The sequence below is a fragment of the Schistocerca serialis genome, chromosome 8 (assembly GCF_023864345.2).
Source record: "Schistocerca serialis cubense isolate TAMUIC-IGC-003099 chromosome 8, iqSchSeri2.2, whole genome shotgun sequence".
NCBI classification, from domain to species: domain Eukaryota; kingdom Metazoa; phylum Arthropoda; class Insecta; order Orthoptera; family Acrididae; genus Schistocerca; species Schistocerca serialis.
The window spans coordinates 55,569,611-55,585,975 of record NC_064645.1 but is presented as its reverse complement, the minus strand read 5'-3'; the positions used below and the strand labels follow the sequence as shown (position 1 = coordinate 55,585,975).

Sequence of the window (16,365 nt, the reverse complement as noted above, 5' to 3'; positions counted from 1 at the left end):
GGGTTAGGTTCATAGAGCCTAACCCCGTGTTGGAGGAAACCTGCAATGATGTGTTCAGGTAGTGCGGAGAACTGAAGGTCACAATGAAGGTGGCGGTCTTCTCAGTTTCTCCACTATTCCTACGAGTCCATTTCTCTACATCCACTATACCCTGTGACATCCACTCCTATTTGAGTTTGACAATGTCACTGTCCATAATGTCACGGCAGGTGACCACACCTTTGCTGGAGTTAAGTGTGTTATGCATCTCAACAATGATGTCATATTCACCCAATTGCTGTGACTTCCTAAGTAGTTCCACTTGCTTTGCCCGGTTAGTCTTGACCAGCAAGGAACCATTTGACAACTGCTAGATAGACTTTAGGGTACCAGCAAGCCCTTCTAAACCCTTATGGACATATAAGGGGAACACTTTTTCAAACGTCCCCTTCTTCCTCTTAGGAGGACTACCCTCCCTCATTCTTTCGGGTGAATGGGTGTGAGTAATCCCAGGCATTACACCCATCACACTGGGAGGAGAAGAGGAAGATTTCATGGGTATCGGTTCCACGAGCAGCTGAGGACACAAGGGTCCACTTATACAGAGCCCGTGTGCCTGAGTAAGCCTCATACAACTCAGGTGCAGAAAAATCCCCAGAGGTTGCCTGCTAACGATGTTTCCACCTCAACAGCCACGTCTCTCATTAAAGGGCAGCACACCCTGAGATTGGGCCTATTTTTTATTTATTTATTTATTTATTCTATATATAGAGAGGCTTTTGCCATCCTTGCAATACGGGTGGTCAAGCAAAGAGCCCCATTCCTTGTAACACATAACATTCCACCGCACGATGATCACTGCTGAAGCATGCACAGAGCATATGGTAACAGAGAACTGGCAGTGCTAACCAGCCTCCATCTCAGAAACCCCAAGGTTACCAAGTCCGTACCCAGCAAACACACACAGAAGGAAGCACATGGTGTTTCTGCATCAACTACCAGCAACTGAACAAAACCATGAAGAAAGATGTCTACCCATTGCCATGCATTGATGAAACATGAGTCTACTTGAAAAGAGCAAAACATTTCTCAACTGTATAGATGCAGAAAGGCCACTGGCAACTCAAGGGTGATGAAGTTTGCCAGGAGAGACTTACTTTATTCCACACAATGGCCTCTATGAGTTCGAAGTTATGCCTTTTGGACTATGAAATGCTCCCACCATCTTCGAGCATATGACAAACACCTGCTTCAACACCTTAAATGGATGACATGTTTTTGCTATCTGGATCACATTGTTATATTTTTGAAGACATTTGCAGAAAATTTAAGCCACCTGCCAACCACACTGAACTGTGTTAATACTGGAGGCCTCTGCTTGAATACACAAAGATGCCACCCTTCAATGCCCAAGGAATGAAAATCTTAGGACACCTGTTGAATGTTGATGGCACGTGTCTCGATCCAGAGAAAATAACGGCAGTCACAGATCTTCCCCTCCTTGGCACATTTGTGATCTGAGAAGTTTTCTCTGAATGTGCTCGTATTACCAACGATTCATAAAGGACTTCTGTACCAATGCACGCCCTTGCAAGAACTTGCAGGGTTATGAAAAAATTTTCTGGATCACGGTGCAAGAAAGACGTTTCTGATCTTTCCTTGTCTTTAAGGAGGTGCTACTATCTTCACCAGTCCAAGCACTATCAAATGTGAATATTGAGACTGGAATTCATACCGACACTAGTGGTTACTGGATAGGTGCGTTTCAGGATGGTGCCGAAAAGGTGATAGCTTATGCTTCCAGAGTACTCTCCGATTTCGATACAAACTCTACAACTGAGAAAGAGTGCCTTTTAGTTGTTTGGACCATCAACAAATTCTGAGTGCATTTATTTGGCAAACCATTCATAGTTGTAACAATACGAGAGAAGGAAAGTTGATACTCACCATATAGCGGAGATGCTGAGTCACGACAGGCACAATAAAAAGATTCACACAATCATAGCTTTCGGCCATTAAGGCCTAAATAAAAATAAAATAAAAATAAATTAAAAGACTGTGGTGGTGAAATGACGGCTGTGTAGTGCTGGAATGGGAACAGGGAGGTGGCTGGATGGGTTAGGACAGTGACTGACGAAGGTTGAGGCCAGGAGGGTTACGGGAACATAGGATTTATTGCAGGGAAAGTTCCCACCTGCGCAATTCAGAAAAGCTGGTGTTGGTGGGAAGGATCCATATGGCACAGGCTGTGAAGTAGTCATTGAGATGAGGGGTATCATGTTTGGCAGCGTGTTCAGCTACAGGGTGCTCCACTTGTTTTTTGGCCACAGTTTGTCGGTGGCCGTTCATGTAGACAGACAGCTTGTTGGTTGTCATGTCTACATAGAATGCAGCACAGTGGTTGCAGCTTAGCTTGTAAATCACATGACTGGTTTCACAGGTAGCCCTGCCTTTGATGGGATAGGTGATGTTAGTGACCAGACTGGAGTAGGTGGTGGCAGGAGGATGTATGGGACAGGTCTTGCATCTAGGTCTATTACAGGGGTATGAGCCATGAGGTAAGGGATTGGGAGCAGGGGTTGTGTAAGGATGGATGAGTATATTGTGTAGGTTCGGTGGACAGCAGAATACTACGGTAGGAGGGGTGGGAAGGATAGTGGGTAGGACATTTCTCATTTCAGGACACGACAAGAGGTAATCTAAACCCTGGTGGGGAATGTAATTCAGTTGCTCCAGTCCCGGATGGTACTGAGTTATGAAGGGAATGCTCCTCTGTGGTCGGACTGTGGGACTTTGGGAGGTGGTGGGAGACTGTAAAGATAAGGCACAGGAGATTTGTTTTTGTACAAGAATGGGAGGATAATTACAGTCAGTGAAGGCTTCAGTGAGACCCTCAGTATATTTGAGGAGGGACTATCATCACTGCAGATGTGACGACCATGGGTGGGTAGGCTGTACGGAAGGGACTTCTTGGTATGAAATGGGTGGCAGCTGTCGAAGTGGAGGTGTTGCTGGTGGTTAGTGGATTTGATATGGACAGAGGTACTGATGTAGCCATCTCTGAGGTGGAGGTCAACATCTAGGAAGGTGGCTTGTTGGGTTGAGTAGGACCAGGCAAAAGAAATGGGGGAGAAGATGTTGAGGTTCTGGAGGAATGTGAATAAGGTGTCCTCACCTTCAAATCAGATAGCAAAGATTTCATCAATGAATCTGAACCAGGTGAGGGGTGTAGGATTCTGGGTTTTTAGAAAGGATTCCCCTAGATGGCCCATGAATAGGTTAGCATAGGATGGTGCCATGCGGGTGCCCATAGCCATACCACGGATTTGTTTGTAGGTAATGGCTTCAAAGGAGAAGTAATTGTGGGTGAGGATATAGTTGGTCATGGAGACTAGGAAGGAGGTTGTTGGTTTGGAATCCATAGACCATCTGGGAAGGTAGTGTTCGATAGTAGTAAGGCCATCAGCATTAGGAATGTTAGTGTACTGGAAGGTGGCATCAATAGTGATGAGCAGGCCACCGCGTGGTAAAGAGAAAAGAACTGTGGAGAGTCGGTCGAGGAAATGGTTGGTACCTTTTATATAGGAGGATAGGTTCCGGGTAATACGCTGAAAGTGTTGGTCTATGTGAGCAGAGATTCTCTCAGTGGGGGCACAGTAACCGGCCACAATGGGGCATCCTGGGTGGTTGGGTTTATGGACTTTAGGAACCATGTAGAAGGTGGGAGTGTGGGAGTGGTAGGGGTAAGTAGAGAGATGCACTCTGGGGAGAGGTTCTGGGATGGGCCTAGATGTTGACCTCCACCTCAGAGATGGCTACATCAGTACCTCCGTCCATATCAAATCTACTAACCATCAGCAATACCTCCACTTCGACAGCTGCCACCCGTTTCATACCAAGAAGCCCCTTCCGTACAGCCTACCCACCCATGGTCGTCACATCTGCAGTGATGAGTAGTCCCTCCTCAAATATACCGAGGGTCTCACTGAAGCCTTCACTGACTGTAATTATCCTCCCATTCTTGTACAAAAACAAATCTCCTGTGCCTTATCTTTACAGTCTCCCACCACCTCCCAAAGTCCCACAGTCCGACCGCAGAGGAGCATTCCCCTCATAACTCAGTACCATCCGGGACTGGAGCAACTGAATTACATTCCCCACCAGGGTTTAGATTACCTCTTGTCGTGTCCTGAAATGAGAAATGTCCTACCCACTATCCTTCCCACCCCTCCTACCGTAGTATTCTGCTGTCCACCGAACCTACACAATATACTCATCCATCCTTACACAAGCCCTGCTCCCAATCCCTTACCGCATGGCTCATAGCCCTGAAATAGACCTAGATGCAAGACCTGTCCCATACTTCCTCCTACAACCACCTACTCCAGTCCGGTCACTACATCACCTATCCCATCAAAGGCAGGGCTACCTGTGAAACCAGTCATGTGATTTACAAGCTAAGCTGCAACCATTGTGCTGCATTCTATGTAGGCATGACAACCAACAAGCTGTCTGTTCGCATGAACGGCCATCAACAAACTGTGGCCTCATCTCAATGACTGCTTCACAGCCTGTGCCATATGGATCCTTCCCACCAACACTAGCTTTTCTGAATTGCGCAGGTGGGAACTTTCCCTGCAACAAATCCTATGTTCCTGTAACCCTCCTGGCCTCAACCTTCATTAGTCACTGTCCTAACCCATCCAGCCCCCTCCCTGTTCCCATTCCAGCACTACACAGCCGTCATTTCACCACCACACCCAGTCATTTAATTTATTTTTATTTCTCTCCTTTCTGTTACTTACCCCCTTCCCCCTCCACACCTTCTCTCCCACCCTTCGTCTAAACTGCAACACTTCACTGTCCGCCACTCCCACCATACTATCCCTCCCCCTTCCCACCCCAGCCTCCTCCTTACCCCGACCCAGTTGCCACTCCCATCATGGACTGGTACTGCTGCTCGCAGTGTAGTTTGAGCTCTCTGAGACGGCAGATGTGTGAGCAAGTTGCGCTTGCGTGAGTGTGTGTGTGTGTGTGTGTGTGTGTGTGTGTGTGTGTGTGAGAGAGAGAGAGAGAGAGAGAGAGAGAGAGAGACTGCTGACAATGGCCTTAATGGCCGAAAGCTATGAATCTTTTTATTGTGTCTATCGCGACTCAGCATCTCCACTATATGGTGAGTAGCAACTTTCCTTCTCTAGTATTGTTACATTCCATCCTGGATTTTCCATTGTTTGATTTCATTCATAGTTGTGATAGACCACCGTTCTCTGTGCTGATGGATCCGTTGAATGGGAATTATGGCTTCAGGCATATGGCATCACAGTAGTACACAAAATTGGGCGTAAACATAGGGACGCTGTCTGTCTTTCAAGGAAGCCTTTGGTGAAACACAGCAGTGTAGATAAAGTCTCAGTCACTGCTGGATTAAATGGCACTGCTGCTACACAGAGGAAAGATTCAGCACTGCTGGAAACCATAGAAGCCATGAAAACAAAGGAACCAACCAAATGTGAACTCCAATTAATAAACGGAATGTGGTAACCTAGAATTCATGAAAACACTGGACAGAATCACATGCATGTATCATTGCCAGGTCTATACTGATCTGGAAGGCACATGAACAATTACCTCTGGGGCATCTGGTACCAAGTCTGCCTGCAGCAGTGCCATTCCAACAGATTAACATTGACCTCTTGGTGTGGTGCTCGAAGTTAACAAATGGGAATTGATGGATAATAGGGGGAATCAATGGATAATAGTCTGCATTGACTACCTCACCTGCTATGCTGTCACCAAAGCTGTACTGACTGCCTAAGCTCCAGAAATTATGAGGTTCCTTGAGAAGACATATTTTGAAACATGGAGCATTCCAATGTGATGATCTCTGACCGAGCAAAAGTTTTCCAATCAAGACTAATATCAAAGGTAATTTTGCACTGGGACATCACTCACAGGATCACAATTGTCTAATGACTTCACATAATGCTTTGATAAGACATTGGCAGACATATTTTTAATATATGATGATGTTGAACAGTGAGAAGGGGATGTAATACTACATGTTATGACATTTGTAAGTAACACAGCAAAGCAAGACATTACGGGATTCACACCATTCTTTCTGCTTCACAGTCACGAGGTCAAAACGACAATACATACACTGTTTGCATTTTAACCGCACAATACTTTGGTTGGCTATGGGAACCATCTCACCACCAGGACCAAAGAAGCAAGGCTGCTGACTGGATGCCTAGATAAAGAACAATAGCCAGTGGGATACAGCTCGGAAAACTTGTTATGAATTTTTACACCTGTGCAGAAAGTGGGACCATCAGAAAAGTTACTAAAATATTACATTGGGCCATATCATATCCTATCCTAAGTCACTTGTCGAATGTCACTAATATATTTGAGGCTTATGATCATACATTAAGAAGACAAAAGCACAGAGATGTCACCTATGTCCTTTCTATAAAGCACTATAAAAGTCTGAGGTCTTGATCGATGATGGAGGCTTCTCATTAAAGAAACTGAAGGCTCACTTGATAATCGCGAAGCTTCAACAGGATCGTGACAAAATGATTCACACCTGGGGATCCTCCAGCACTGCCATACAGAGGACCATTATCAAGATCTTGATCTAGTCTTCTAACACAGTGAGTCACTGTTTCTTCAGGAGAGAGAGAACTATGCCACAAGCTTTGATGCATTCAATATGGAGTGGCATTCAGCAATGTTGGTTGGCATGATGCAGGTCACCAATTCAAACATGACAAATGGCAAACATTTCTTAATAAAGGTTTTCAAAATTTATTGTTTGTAATATTTGAATATTCTGGAAAATTCAATGTTTGTATAAATAGCAGCACTTTCAATACAATAGGCAGTCCTTTCCTTTCTGTACATTGGTGTCTGTAATAAATGTGCTTTCAGTACTAGGTGTCGCACTCCACTGTTGACTCTGTTTTCACATTTGGACTTAATTATGATTAAGTCATGATAATATTATAACTCAGGTATTGTTATATTTAAGGTTTTTCTTTCAATAAGAGAGTATATAGTGATTCTGTAGATTTTCCTGGCATCTTATATGTTTATGCTCTTCATGGGTATGCCGACAGATATGATAGTCTTCACTACATGGTATTTCGGAGATCCATCTGTTCGCCATCTTCAGGTGTGATTGCTGAGTACGCAATCAAGCCGGCGTGTACTCAGCGACCACACCTGAAGATGGCAGTCAGGTGGATCGTCGAAATATCGTGTAGTGAAGACAATCGTATCTGGCAGCATATCCATGAAGAGCATAAACAAGAGAGTATACTGTCTGCATTTATTAATAACTAATACTATATCCGGTTTGTTAATGGCCTTAACCTCCAACAAAAAATTTCAGGTAATCAGTAACTTTTTATCCAAGATATTCCTGTTGCATAAGGTAATGGAAATCTCTTTTTGAATGTTCATCACTTCAGTTCTTAAAGGGAACTACTAATACTTATTATCTTAACAAAATCAGAAATAAAGAGAGATTCAGCAAGCTTAGTTCAAAGTTATTTGTTTATCATTTTATAAAATATTGCACCAGCCACAAGGCAGTTCCACTGTAAATGCTGTTCTCAGGTGGGGGATGAGACAATTGAGATATGCAAACAGCTGGAAACCACCGTCACTACTGTCAAGCAATTGGAAGCTGGTGAGAATGGGAGTGTTGGGACAGCTACCACGTCATGTATCAGAGATAGCAAAGGTACCCGAAGCACTACCCTCTCCAGTGAACAGTGAACAGTGTGTCCCTACAGGAAGTACAGGAGCAATCACTACTTGCCCATCTGACTGTGAGTGGCGTATCAGTGGTATGATTGTGTCTTGTACAGGGTGTAATGAATCTGATCAGTGGTTCTTAATCATTTGTACTAACTAACATGATACAGGGTGTCCATGAAGTCCCTATACAACTTCAAAATTTTATTACGACGGCAGTTGTTGAAATATTTTAACAAAATTTCCTTTATAGTAATCACTGTTTACTAAAGTTTTTATATATACTAAAATTTTGGGTTTCAGATACTCTGTTGATGGAAGGAACTGAAGCTCTATAAAATGGCAACTCCTCAAGAGAAGGCACAATGTGTGTTGTGGTTTACTGAGACAAAATCGGATGTTCAGACTTAACGAAACTTCGGAACGAAGTATGGAAGAGATCCACCACTTGCGTTTTAAATGCCTTCACTTGTTCACCTACGAAGTCCACCCGCACTGCTGCCAGACAGTTGCAACTACCACGTTCAACTGTACATAAGGTCCTCCACAAGAACTTACGGTTGTACGCTTACAAAGTGCAACTGTTACAGACACTTGAGCCAAATGACAAGCCAAAATGGACAGAGTTTGCACTCAACATGCTGGAACGCCTTTCGGAGGATGAAGCATTCCTCAAGAGAGTTTGTTTCAGTGATGAGGCAACTTTTCATGTTTCTGGGACATTAAACAGACACAATGTGAGAATCTGGGGATCTGAACACACCCCCCCCCCCCCCCCCCCATGTGACTAGGGAGCTTCACCGGGATAGTCCAAAAGTGAATGTGTGGTGTGGAATAATTTGGTCCATTTTTCTTCAACAAGTCAACAATTACTGCAGATGTTTACCTCAACCTTCTGACTGAATATGTAGCACCACAACTGATTGACTTACAACCAACTATCATTTTCCAGAAAGATGGTGCACCACCACATTGGGGCCTGTATGTTCGTTGGTTACTCAATAAGACATTTCCCAGCAGATGGATTGGGAGGCATTGGGGACTGTATGTTCGTTGGTTACTCAATAAGACATTTCCCAGCAGATGGATTGGGAGGGAGGGGTCAATTTCTTGGCCACCGCGTTCGCCAGATATCAATCCCTTGGACTTTTTTTATAGGGGTATGTAAAAGATATTGTGTATCAAACGCAGATACAGGACATTGCTGACTTGAAGCACAGGATTTGTAATGCCATTGCAACCATTGATGACGCTATGCTACAGCGAACATGGTAAGAAATTGAGTACAGTCTTGATGATGATGATTAGTGTTTTAGGGCGCACAACAGCGAGGTTATCAGTGCCCGGAGTACAGTCTTGATGTGCTTCGTGCAACTAAAGGTGCCCATATAGACGTCTATTAAACACTGTCAAAAACTTTTATAAACACTGATTACAATAAAAGAAATGTTAAAATATTTCAAAAACTGCTGTTGTAATAAAATTTTGAAGTTGTAAAGGGACTTTATGGACACCCTGTACATCAGTTTTGTAACCTACATCATACATTAATATTTCAAATACGATTTATCAGTTCTGTGTTTTGTTACTTATTATTATTATTGTTGTTGTTATCTCATTTAATACATTTTGTCACTTCTATGTCTACATCTACATGACTACTCTGCAATTCACATTTAAGTGCTTGGCAGAGGGTTCATCGAAACACACAATAAAAGACAATATATTACAAGGAATACATCGCAACAATGCAGTGAAACTAAGAAATATATTTATTAAAATCAGCAGAGAGTATACTGTTGCTTCTTATTCTGATCCGTAACTACATTGTGGCCAACCGACTTAGGAAATTCGACATAATGAAACTGTTAATGAAGGAATCAAATTGTGCTAACAATGCTGAAGCTGCAACATACCAACATCATTACATGATAAATAAAACTATTTTGGGAATCAAGACAAGTGTTTTACCACTTCTCAGATTCTCTACTGACTTTGTGGCTGTGTAAGCTCCTCTTTTAACCATAACATACAATTGATCCCATGAACCAAAACCTCTGCCCAGTGGTTTGAACAACGCCCATATCACATCCATCTACAAGATGGATACAAAATACTGTCCAGTTTCCTTGACACCCATTTCTTGTAAAAATTTAGAACATATTCTGAGATCAAACATAATAAGGTATCTCAAAAAGAATTACCTCCATCACGCCAGCCAGCAAGCTTACTGAAAGCTTCTATAATGGGAAACCCAACTTGTGCTTTTCCGAAGTGGCTTCCTCAAACCCATGGGTCAAGGCACTCAGAGAGATTACTTCCAGAAAGCATTTGGCTCAGTATCACATCTACTTTAAATACACTCATATGGGGTATCAAGCGAATTTGTGACTAGACTGAGGATTTCTTTACGAGCATGATGTAGTATGTTATCTTGGATGGAGAATCAACAAAATGTAAGAACGATGGAAATTCCTAGATGAGTTATACATAAAATAAAAGAAAGGTAACCACTCACCAATAGCTTTTATAGAGCAGGTTATATAAAGGGAGCTATGCAGTTATAGTGGAGACTACAATACGGGTCAACTGCTTGGAATCATTTTAGTCCAGAGGAAAGAATATGTGTAAGTGTGTTGGAGAATTTGAGGCCTGCATAAAATAAGACCGATAGGTAATGGACCACAATTTACATCTGGGTACCTAGACAACTTTTTAGTTGGAACTTCAGCAGCCATCTAGTGTGAGAGAAAATGGAAACTCCCCTAAAAGTTAGAACAGAAGGAATGAGAACAGTAAACACATTTACTGACCAGGCTATATGCAGTGAGCTACGCAGATACAATGGAGACTGGATTGGCACTGTGGGAAAATATTAATAATCAGTCATCCAGGTTTAGATTTCCAGCTGCTTCCCTAAATTGCTTACAGCAAATGCTGGGATGGTAAGACATAACGAATTTCCTTCCACATGCCTATAGAATCTAAGCTTGTGCTCCACCTTTAATGACCTCACTCTTTACAGGACATTAAACTCTAAACTTACTTTCTTTTCTTCTTGTGGTCTACATTAATAAAGTGAATTTAAGATGATTTAGAAAAAGCAATTAAATAATTCCTACATAAATAAATCAGTCTCACTATAGTAGTGTTAAATGCAACAAAAAATACATAAAGCAGAGGAGGATACATACCTTCATGTGATACATCATAAGCTCATTTGCCATCTTGTACCTTGCCTGTGCTTCTTGTATCTTCTTATACACTAAGCTGTGCATAATACTTATGCCACAGTAAATACTAAATGCCATTGCAACTTCTTCATCGAACACATCAAAGTAGTAGCCATTTCTCTTGTTACACATCTGGGCAACTCCCACTATGACATTTTCATGGTGAATAGGAAAGCAAAGTATGTTCCTGAAAACACAAGGGGAAAGTCTTATTTTATAGAAGGCTTATAAATTAGTAGGTGCAACTTAGGAACTAGAGAGATAATTTGTTGCAACATTTTGACACACTACATGGAAGCTCAAAAAGGTTAACAGTGTAATTCAGTAATCTGTTAAGCTTAAACCAGTGAAATATATACTTCATCCTAATACATACTGCATCCAACCTATATGCTTACTATGCCAATTTAATTATACACACACTTAATCTACAAAACACAGAGGGTTCACAATACTTTTTGAAACAACATATCTGTAGCATAAAGTAGTAAAGTAAGCACAACTACTGATGGAAATTATTCAAAAATGCTATCATATTAACAATAAAAGGTCATAACTATTGCCAGCAACAGTATCACCACCACCACCACTACTACCACCACCAGTGTGCTACAGTGAGAACAATTCCTGTTATCATCAGTTGCATAAATGCAATATGTTGAAAACCAAATAATCACATTTATAAATGAGTGCAACATTTCATATTTTTCGCTTTAGTTTAAAAGCTTAAGCAGCCATCTTGGGCAGTTTCCTTTATATGGGCATATTTTGTATTAAAGGTAATAGACCTATCAACAGACAAGGAGAAATTCAAATCCTTGTCACATTGATCATCTTCATGCTTTAGATCTGCATAACAATCACACATAAAATAATGAGACATAATTGCTGGTCTGTTTTCACTTTAAGGATGTGAAATTTTCGGTACTACTGGTCAGCAATTGTGTCTCATAATTTCATAGCTTTTGTGAGCACATTTCCATTTTGTCACAATGTAGGTATTTACAAAGGAGATTGCTTCTTTAATTTTTCAATTGATTGACAAGATTAGTAGCTCAAAGAAAGATATCTACAATAGTGTCATGCTCATTCAAAGCAACTACAGTGAACAGGGATAATATAGCCTGCACTGTCAGACAACTGAATAAGAAAAAAGAAGTGGTCTTCTAAGAAATTCAGTAATTCACAATCATCATTTTACAATTTTTACTTGTATCTGCATGTTACCTGAACTCTATTGGTCTGTAAATTTTCTTTCTCAACAGAGACAGAAAGTTTTGTTGAACATGCATATCAGAGCAATGGTCTCTGACTATGGGTGATTCAGATTGACAGGATCCCTTAAGATGTGTCACAGGACATTATTACAGTTAAAGAGATCACGAAGGAACCAAACAGAATTTGATTCATTAGGAGCCAGTAACCTGTTAAACATTTATGAGGAAAACATAAAAGGTTAAATGTGCAAAAATTAGCTCAGTGTGTATTACCACTGTAGGCAGGGTAAAACAAATTAGTATAATCAAAAGGTTAATGTTTTGTAGAGGAAACTTGGTGGAAACAAAATAGTGTCAACAGCTGAAAGTGCAATTAATTTTAAATGCTTCTTTCATACATTTAGATGCACAACTCCTTGCCAAGAAAACCTGAGTACACAATAATGGGACCTAACATGCTATTTGTGTGTTACCAGCAAACATGGCCTTGTAGATCATGATTCAATTTTTAGTGCAGGGTCAATGCCTTATATATTCAAATTGTTAATTACCTTCAATTTAAATATATTTTGTGTGTAGGTTTCATAAAAAAGGGAAAACTTCCATCACATATGCAAAAAAATATTTCCCAGGTGCAAATCTTTCATTGTCTCTGTACAATCTGTAAACATGTTGAGGCTGATGTTCAGCAGCTAGGCCTGCCAGATGATTTGAAGACCCATTCATCAACTTGTCACTTGCAGATAAGACAATCTGTAAAAAAATATTGAAATGTTTAACGCCTACACCATTTTCAGCACGAACTTTTCCATTAGGTCAGGGTCTGAGAAATGACTTAAGTCTCATTCTTGAATTAGCTCCTCCTTTTTCATTATCAGACCATGTGGAACTTATTTTCAGCATTTTGTATCTTTGGGGATCAAGCTGTATTATGTTAATTTGGTTTGTTATACTGTCAATGGACTACTTAAGTATTCTGTTATTGCTCGTGTGAATGTAACAGAAACATTTATCTTTGGAAAGAACATCTGGAGAAAATATTGCTGGTTTGTAAGTACAGTAGAGAACACAACTCATAAAAAGAGATATTCACGACCTAAACTACTGCAATGGACTATTAACAAACTATCAAGAAACAGTATCCACCTAACAATAGGTTTATGACAAACATGCACAGTTTACTTGACAAGAGTTTAACTATGAGACGAGAAATGTGTATACGTTTTAGGGGGTACGTCACTAAATACGTTGCACAAAGTACTTTAAAAGTCTTATATATATCTATTGTATGTGCAAAAGAGATAAAAAAATAGTGGTCTTAATCAATACTGGGCCACTGTTCACAAGAACACAAACTTTTCTTATGTGGATTGTAAAAAGATTGGATTACAATAATAAAAATCCTGCAAGGAACAACACAGTGCTATTCAAAAAGAAGGAACAGATACCAAATATTTATTGCTTCCAAACTGCAAAAGAAAGAAACCCAATTCCAACATTCCTGGAAAGAGAAAAGTTCAAATTTTTATACATTCAATGTGAGCACCATGTGTTACATGGCAAAAATCAAAACAGTGGCTCATTTTCTGCCACACATGGAGCAGCTGGTCTCTCATTATCGAATTCACAGCTTCAACAATGTGATGTTGCAGACTTTCAAGCCTATCAGGCATAGGGTGGATAAAAACAGTCTTTTACACAACCCCATAGATAAAAGTCACAAGGTGTGAGGTCTGGACACCTGGGAAGTCACCAATGATGAAGTTCATCTTCTGCTTCTCCTCTTCCATTAAACGTGCTGGAATGGGTGCTCACATTGAACGCATAAAAATTTGAACTTTTCTCTTTCCAGGAACGTTGGAATTGTGTTTTTATCTTTTGTATTTTGGAATCAATAAATGTTTTAAATCTGCTCCTTCTGTTTGAATGGCCCTGTATGTAAAATACGGGAAAAGCAACCACCAACCTATAGTGGAGTGACTTGTGGCACATAGATACATGGAACAGAATACAGTGTTCATTAGCTTTCAAGCTCTGACTCATTTTCTAGAAAAAGCTACAGGCATTCACACTCATAACCACACAGGCATCCAAGTACACACTACCACATCCACAGCAACACGGAATATTCATTATTACCAATTACTGATAGTAGTTGCTTGGAGTGATACAAATGGGGAGGGGGTAGGGTAAGACACATGAATCAATGAAAGTAGCGGGATAGTGTGAGGCAGGAGCAGGAAAGACAGCTGACTCAGCAGTGCACAAGATAAAATGAGTTCTGAGGGAGCAGAGCATATAAGAGATATAAGGAGAGGGGGGGGGGGGGGGGGAAGGGAGGAGGTACAAAACTGGAGATAGAGTCAGAGGGGGACACAGGGAGGTGAGGTTGAAAGGGAGAGGATGGGAGTGGGATGGAATGGGGGAAGAGGGAGGAGAGGAAGGGAGGGAGGAGAGGGAGGGAGGGAGGGAGGGAGGGAGGGAGGAGAGAATGAATGCAGGATAAGCTGGAGAGACAATTTCCACCCATGTAGTTCAGAGAAACTTGTGCTGAAAGAGAGTATCCAAATTGCAAGTGTAGTGAAGCAGCTGTTAAAGTCGTTATGGTTGTGGTGTGCAGCAGGTTTGGCAACTGAATGGTCAAATCTATGGCTGGTCACAGTTTGGCAATGGCCATTCATGTGAGTGGACACAGTTGGTTACCTGTCATGCCCACATAGAATGCTGCACAATAATTACAGCATAGCTGATATATAACATGGCTGCTTTCACATGTTGCACTGTCTTTTGTAGGGTAAGAATGTCTGTGACTCAACTGTGGTATGAGATGGTGGATGGACGTATGGGATAGGTCTCGCACCTGCGTCACCAGAAGGGATGACCCATGGTGTGCAGGATTGGAATGGGGATGGACAATATCTGTAAGTTACATGGGTAATGAAACACTGCTTTGAGTGAAGTAGATAGGATTCTGGGTATGATATCCATAATTTCTGAAAACAATGAGATGTACTCGAAGCCCTGGTAAGGAAAGTGGTTGAGTTTGCAAGGCCAGAAGAGTGCTAGTTAGTGACAGTTTACCAGGTTTACTTGCATCAGAGGAGGAAATGGCATGGGAGATCTGTTTATAGATGAGCTGGATAGGATACTGTCTATCAATAAAGGCTCTGGTAAGGTCACTGGTACATTTAAACAACTCCTGCTTTCCACCACAGATGCGGTGGCCATGGGTGGGCTGTAAGGAAGAGACAGTTTGACATGGGGCAGGTGACAGTTATCAAAGAGGAGCTGCTGATAATGATTGCTGCACTTGATATGAAAAGATGCATTTATTGAGCCATTTGAGAGGTGGAGATCAACATCTAGGAAAGTAGCTCGTTGAGTTGACAAGGACCAGGTGAAGCAGACTTCAGAGCAGGTGCTAAGGTTGTGGAGGAAAGAGTAAAGGTAGGATATGCCATGGGTCAAGATCATGAAAATGTCATGTATCCCTTAACCAAGCAAGGGCTTTTATGTGTGACTGGATAGAAAGGATTCCTCTAGATGGCCCATAAACAAGTTGGTACAGAATGTGACTGGTCTGGAGGATTAGGAAAGAGGTGGTGAGTTTGGTATCAGGAAGACCCTGAGGAAGGTAGTGTTCCTTGGCCATAAGGCCTTGGGCAAGGGGGACGTTAGTTTACAAGGACGTTCCAGCCACAGCGAACTACAAGGACTCTAGTGGTAGCATAACATTAACTGTGGGAAGGTTTTGAACGAAATGAACAACCTTGGATGTTGGTTGGGAGGTTATGGACAACAGTTTGGAGCTGTTGGTCAGCAAAGACAAAGGTTCATTCTGTGGGAGCATTGTAGCTAGCCCCAATGGGGTGACCTGTAGGGAGACATGTAGGGTTGGTTTTGTGGTTTCTGGAGAGCAGGTAAAAGGAAGGAGAATGGGAGGTTGCTGGTGTGAGGAGGGAGATGCACTCAGATCTTAGGTTTCTGGATGTACCTCAGGCCTTGAGGAGCTGCTGAACTTCTGGGATGGTGTCATGTGTGTAAGGTTTATATGCAGGTGTCAGAAAGTTCGCAGTGACCCTCAGCCACATAGTCACTACAATTCACGAGCCATTGTTTCTTAAGAGGAGGATAAGGTCTGGATCGGTTTTCACATTATGGACAACTATCTG

At 41.7% G+C, this 16,365-nt stretch overlaps 1 protein-coding gene across 1 annotated transcript in view; it reads right to left on the bottom strand.

Moving 5' to 3' along the window:
- LOC126416665 (cGMP-dependent 3',5'-cyclic phosphodiesterase-like) overlaps positions 1 to 16,365 on the bottom strand; it is a 263,554-nt gene that overhangs the window by 105,286 nt on the left and 141,903 nt on the right. The window contains exon 7 of the mRNA XM_050084464.1: positions 10,938 to 11,163. Within this exon, the coding sequence (XP_049940421.1) occupies positions 10,938 to 11,163 (226 nt within the window). The remainder of the gene's footprint in view (positions 1 to 10,937; positions 11,164 to 16,365) is intronic.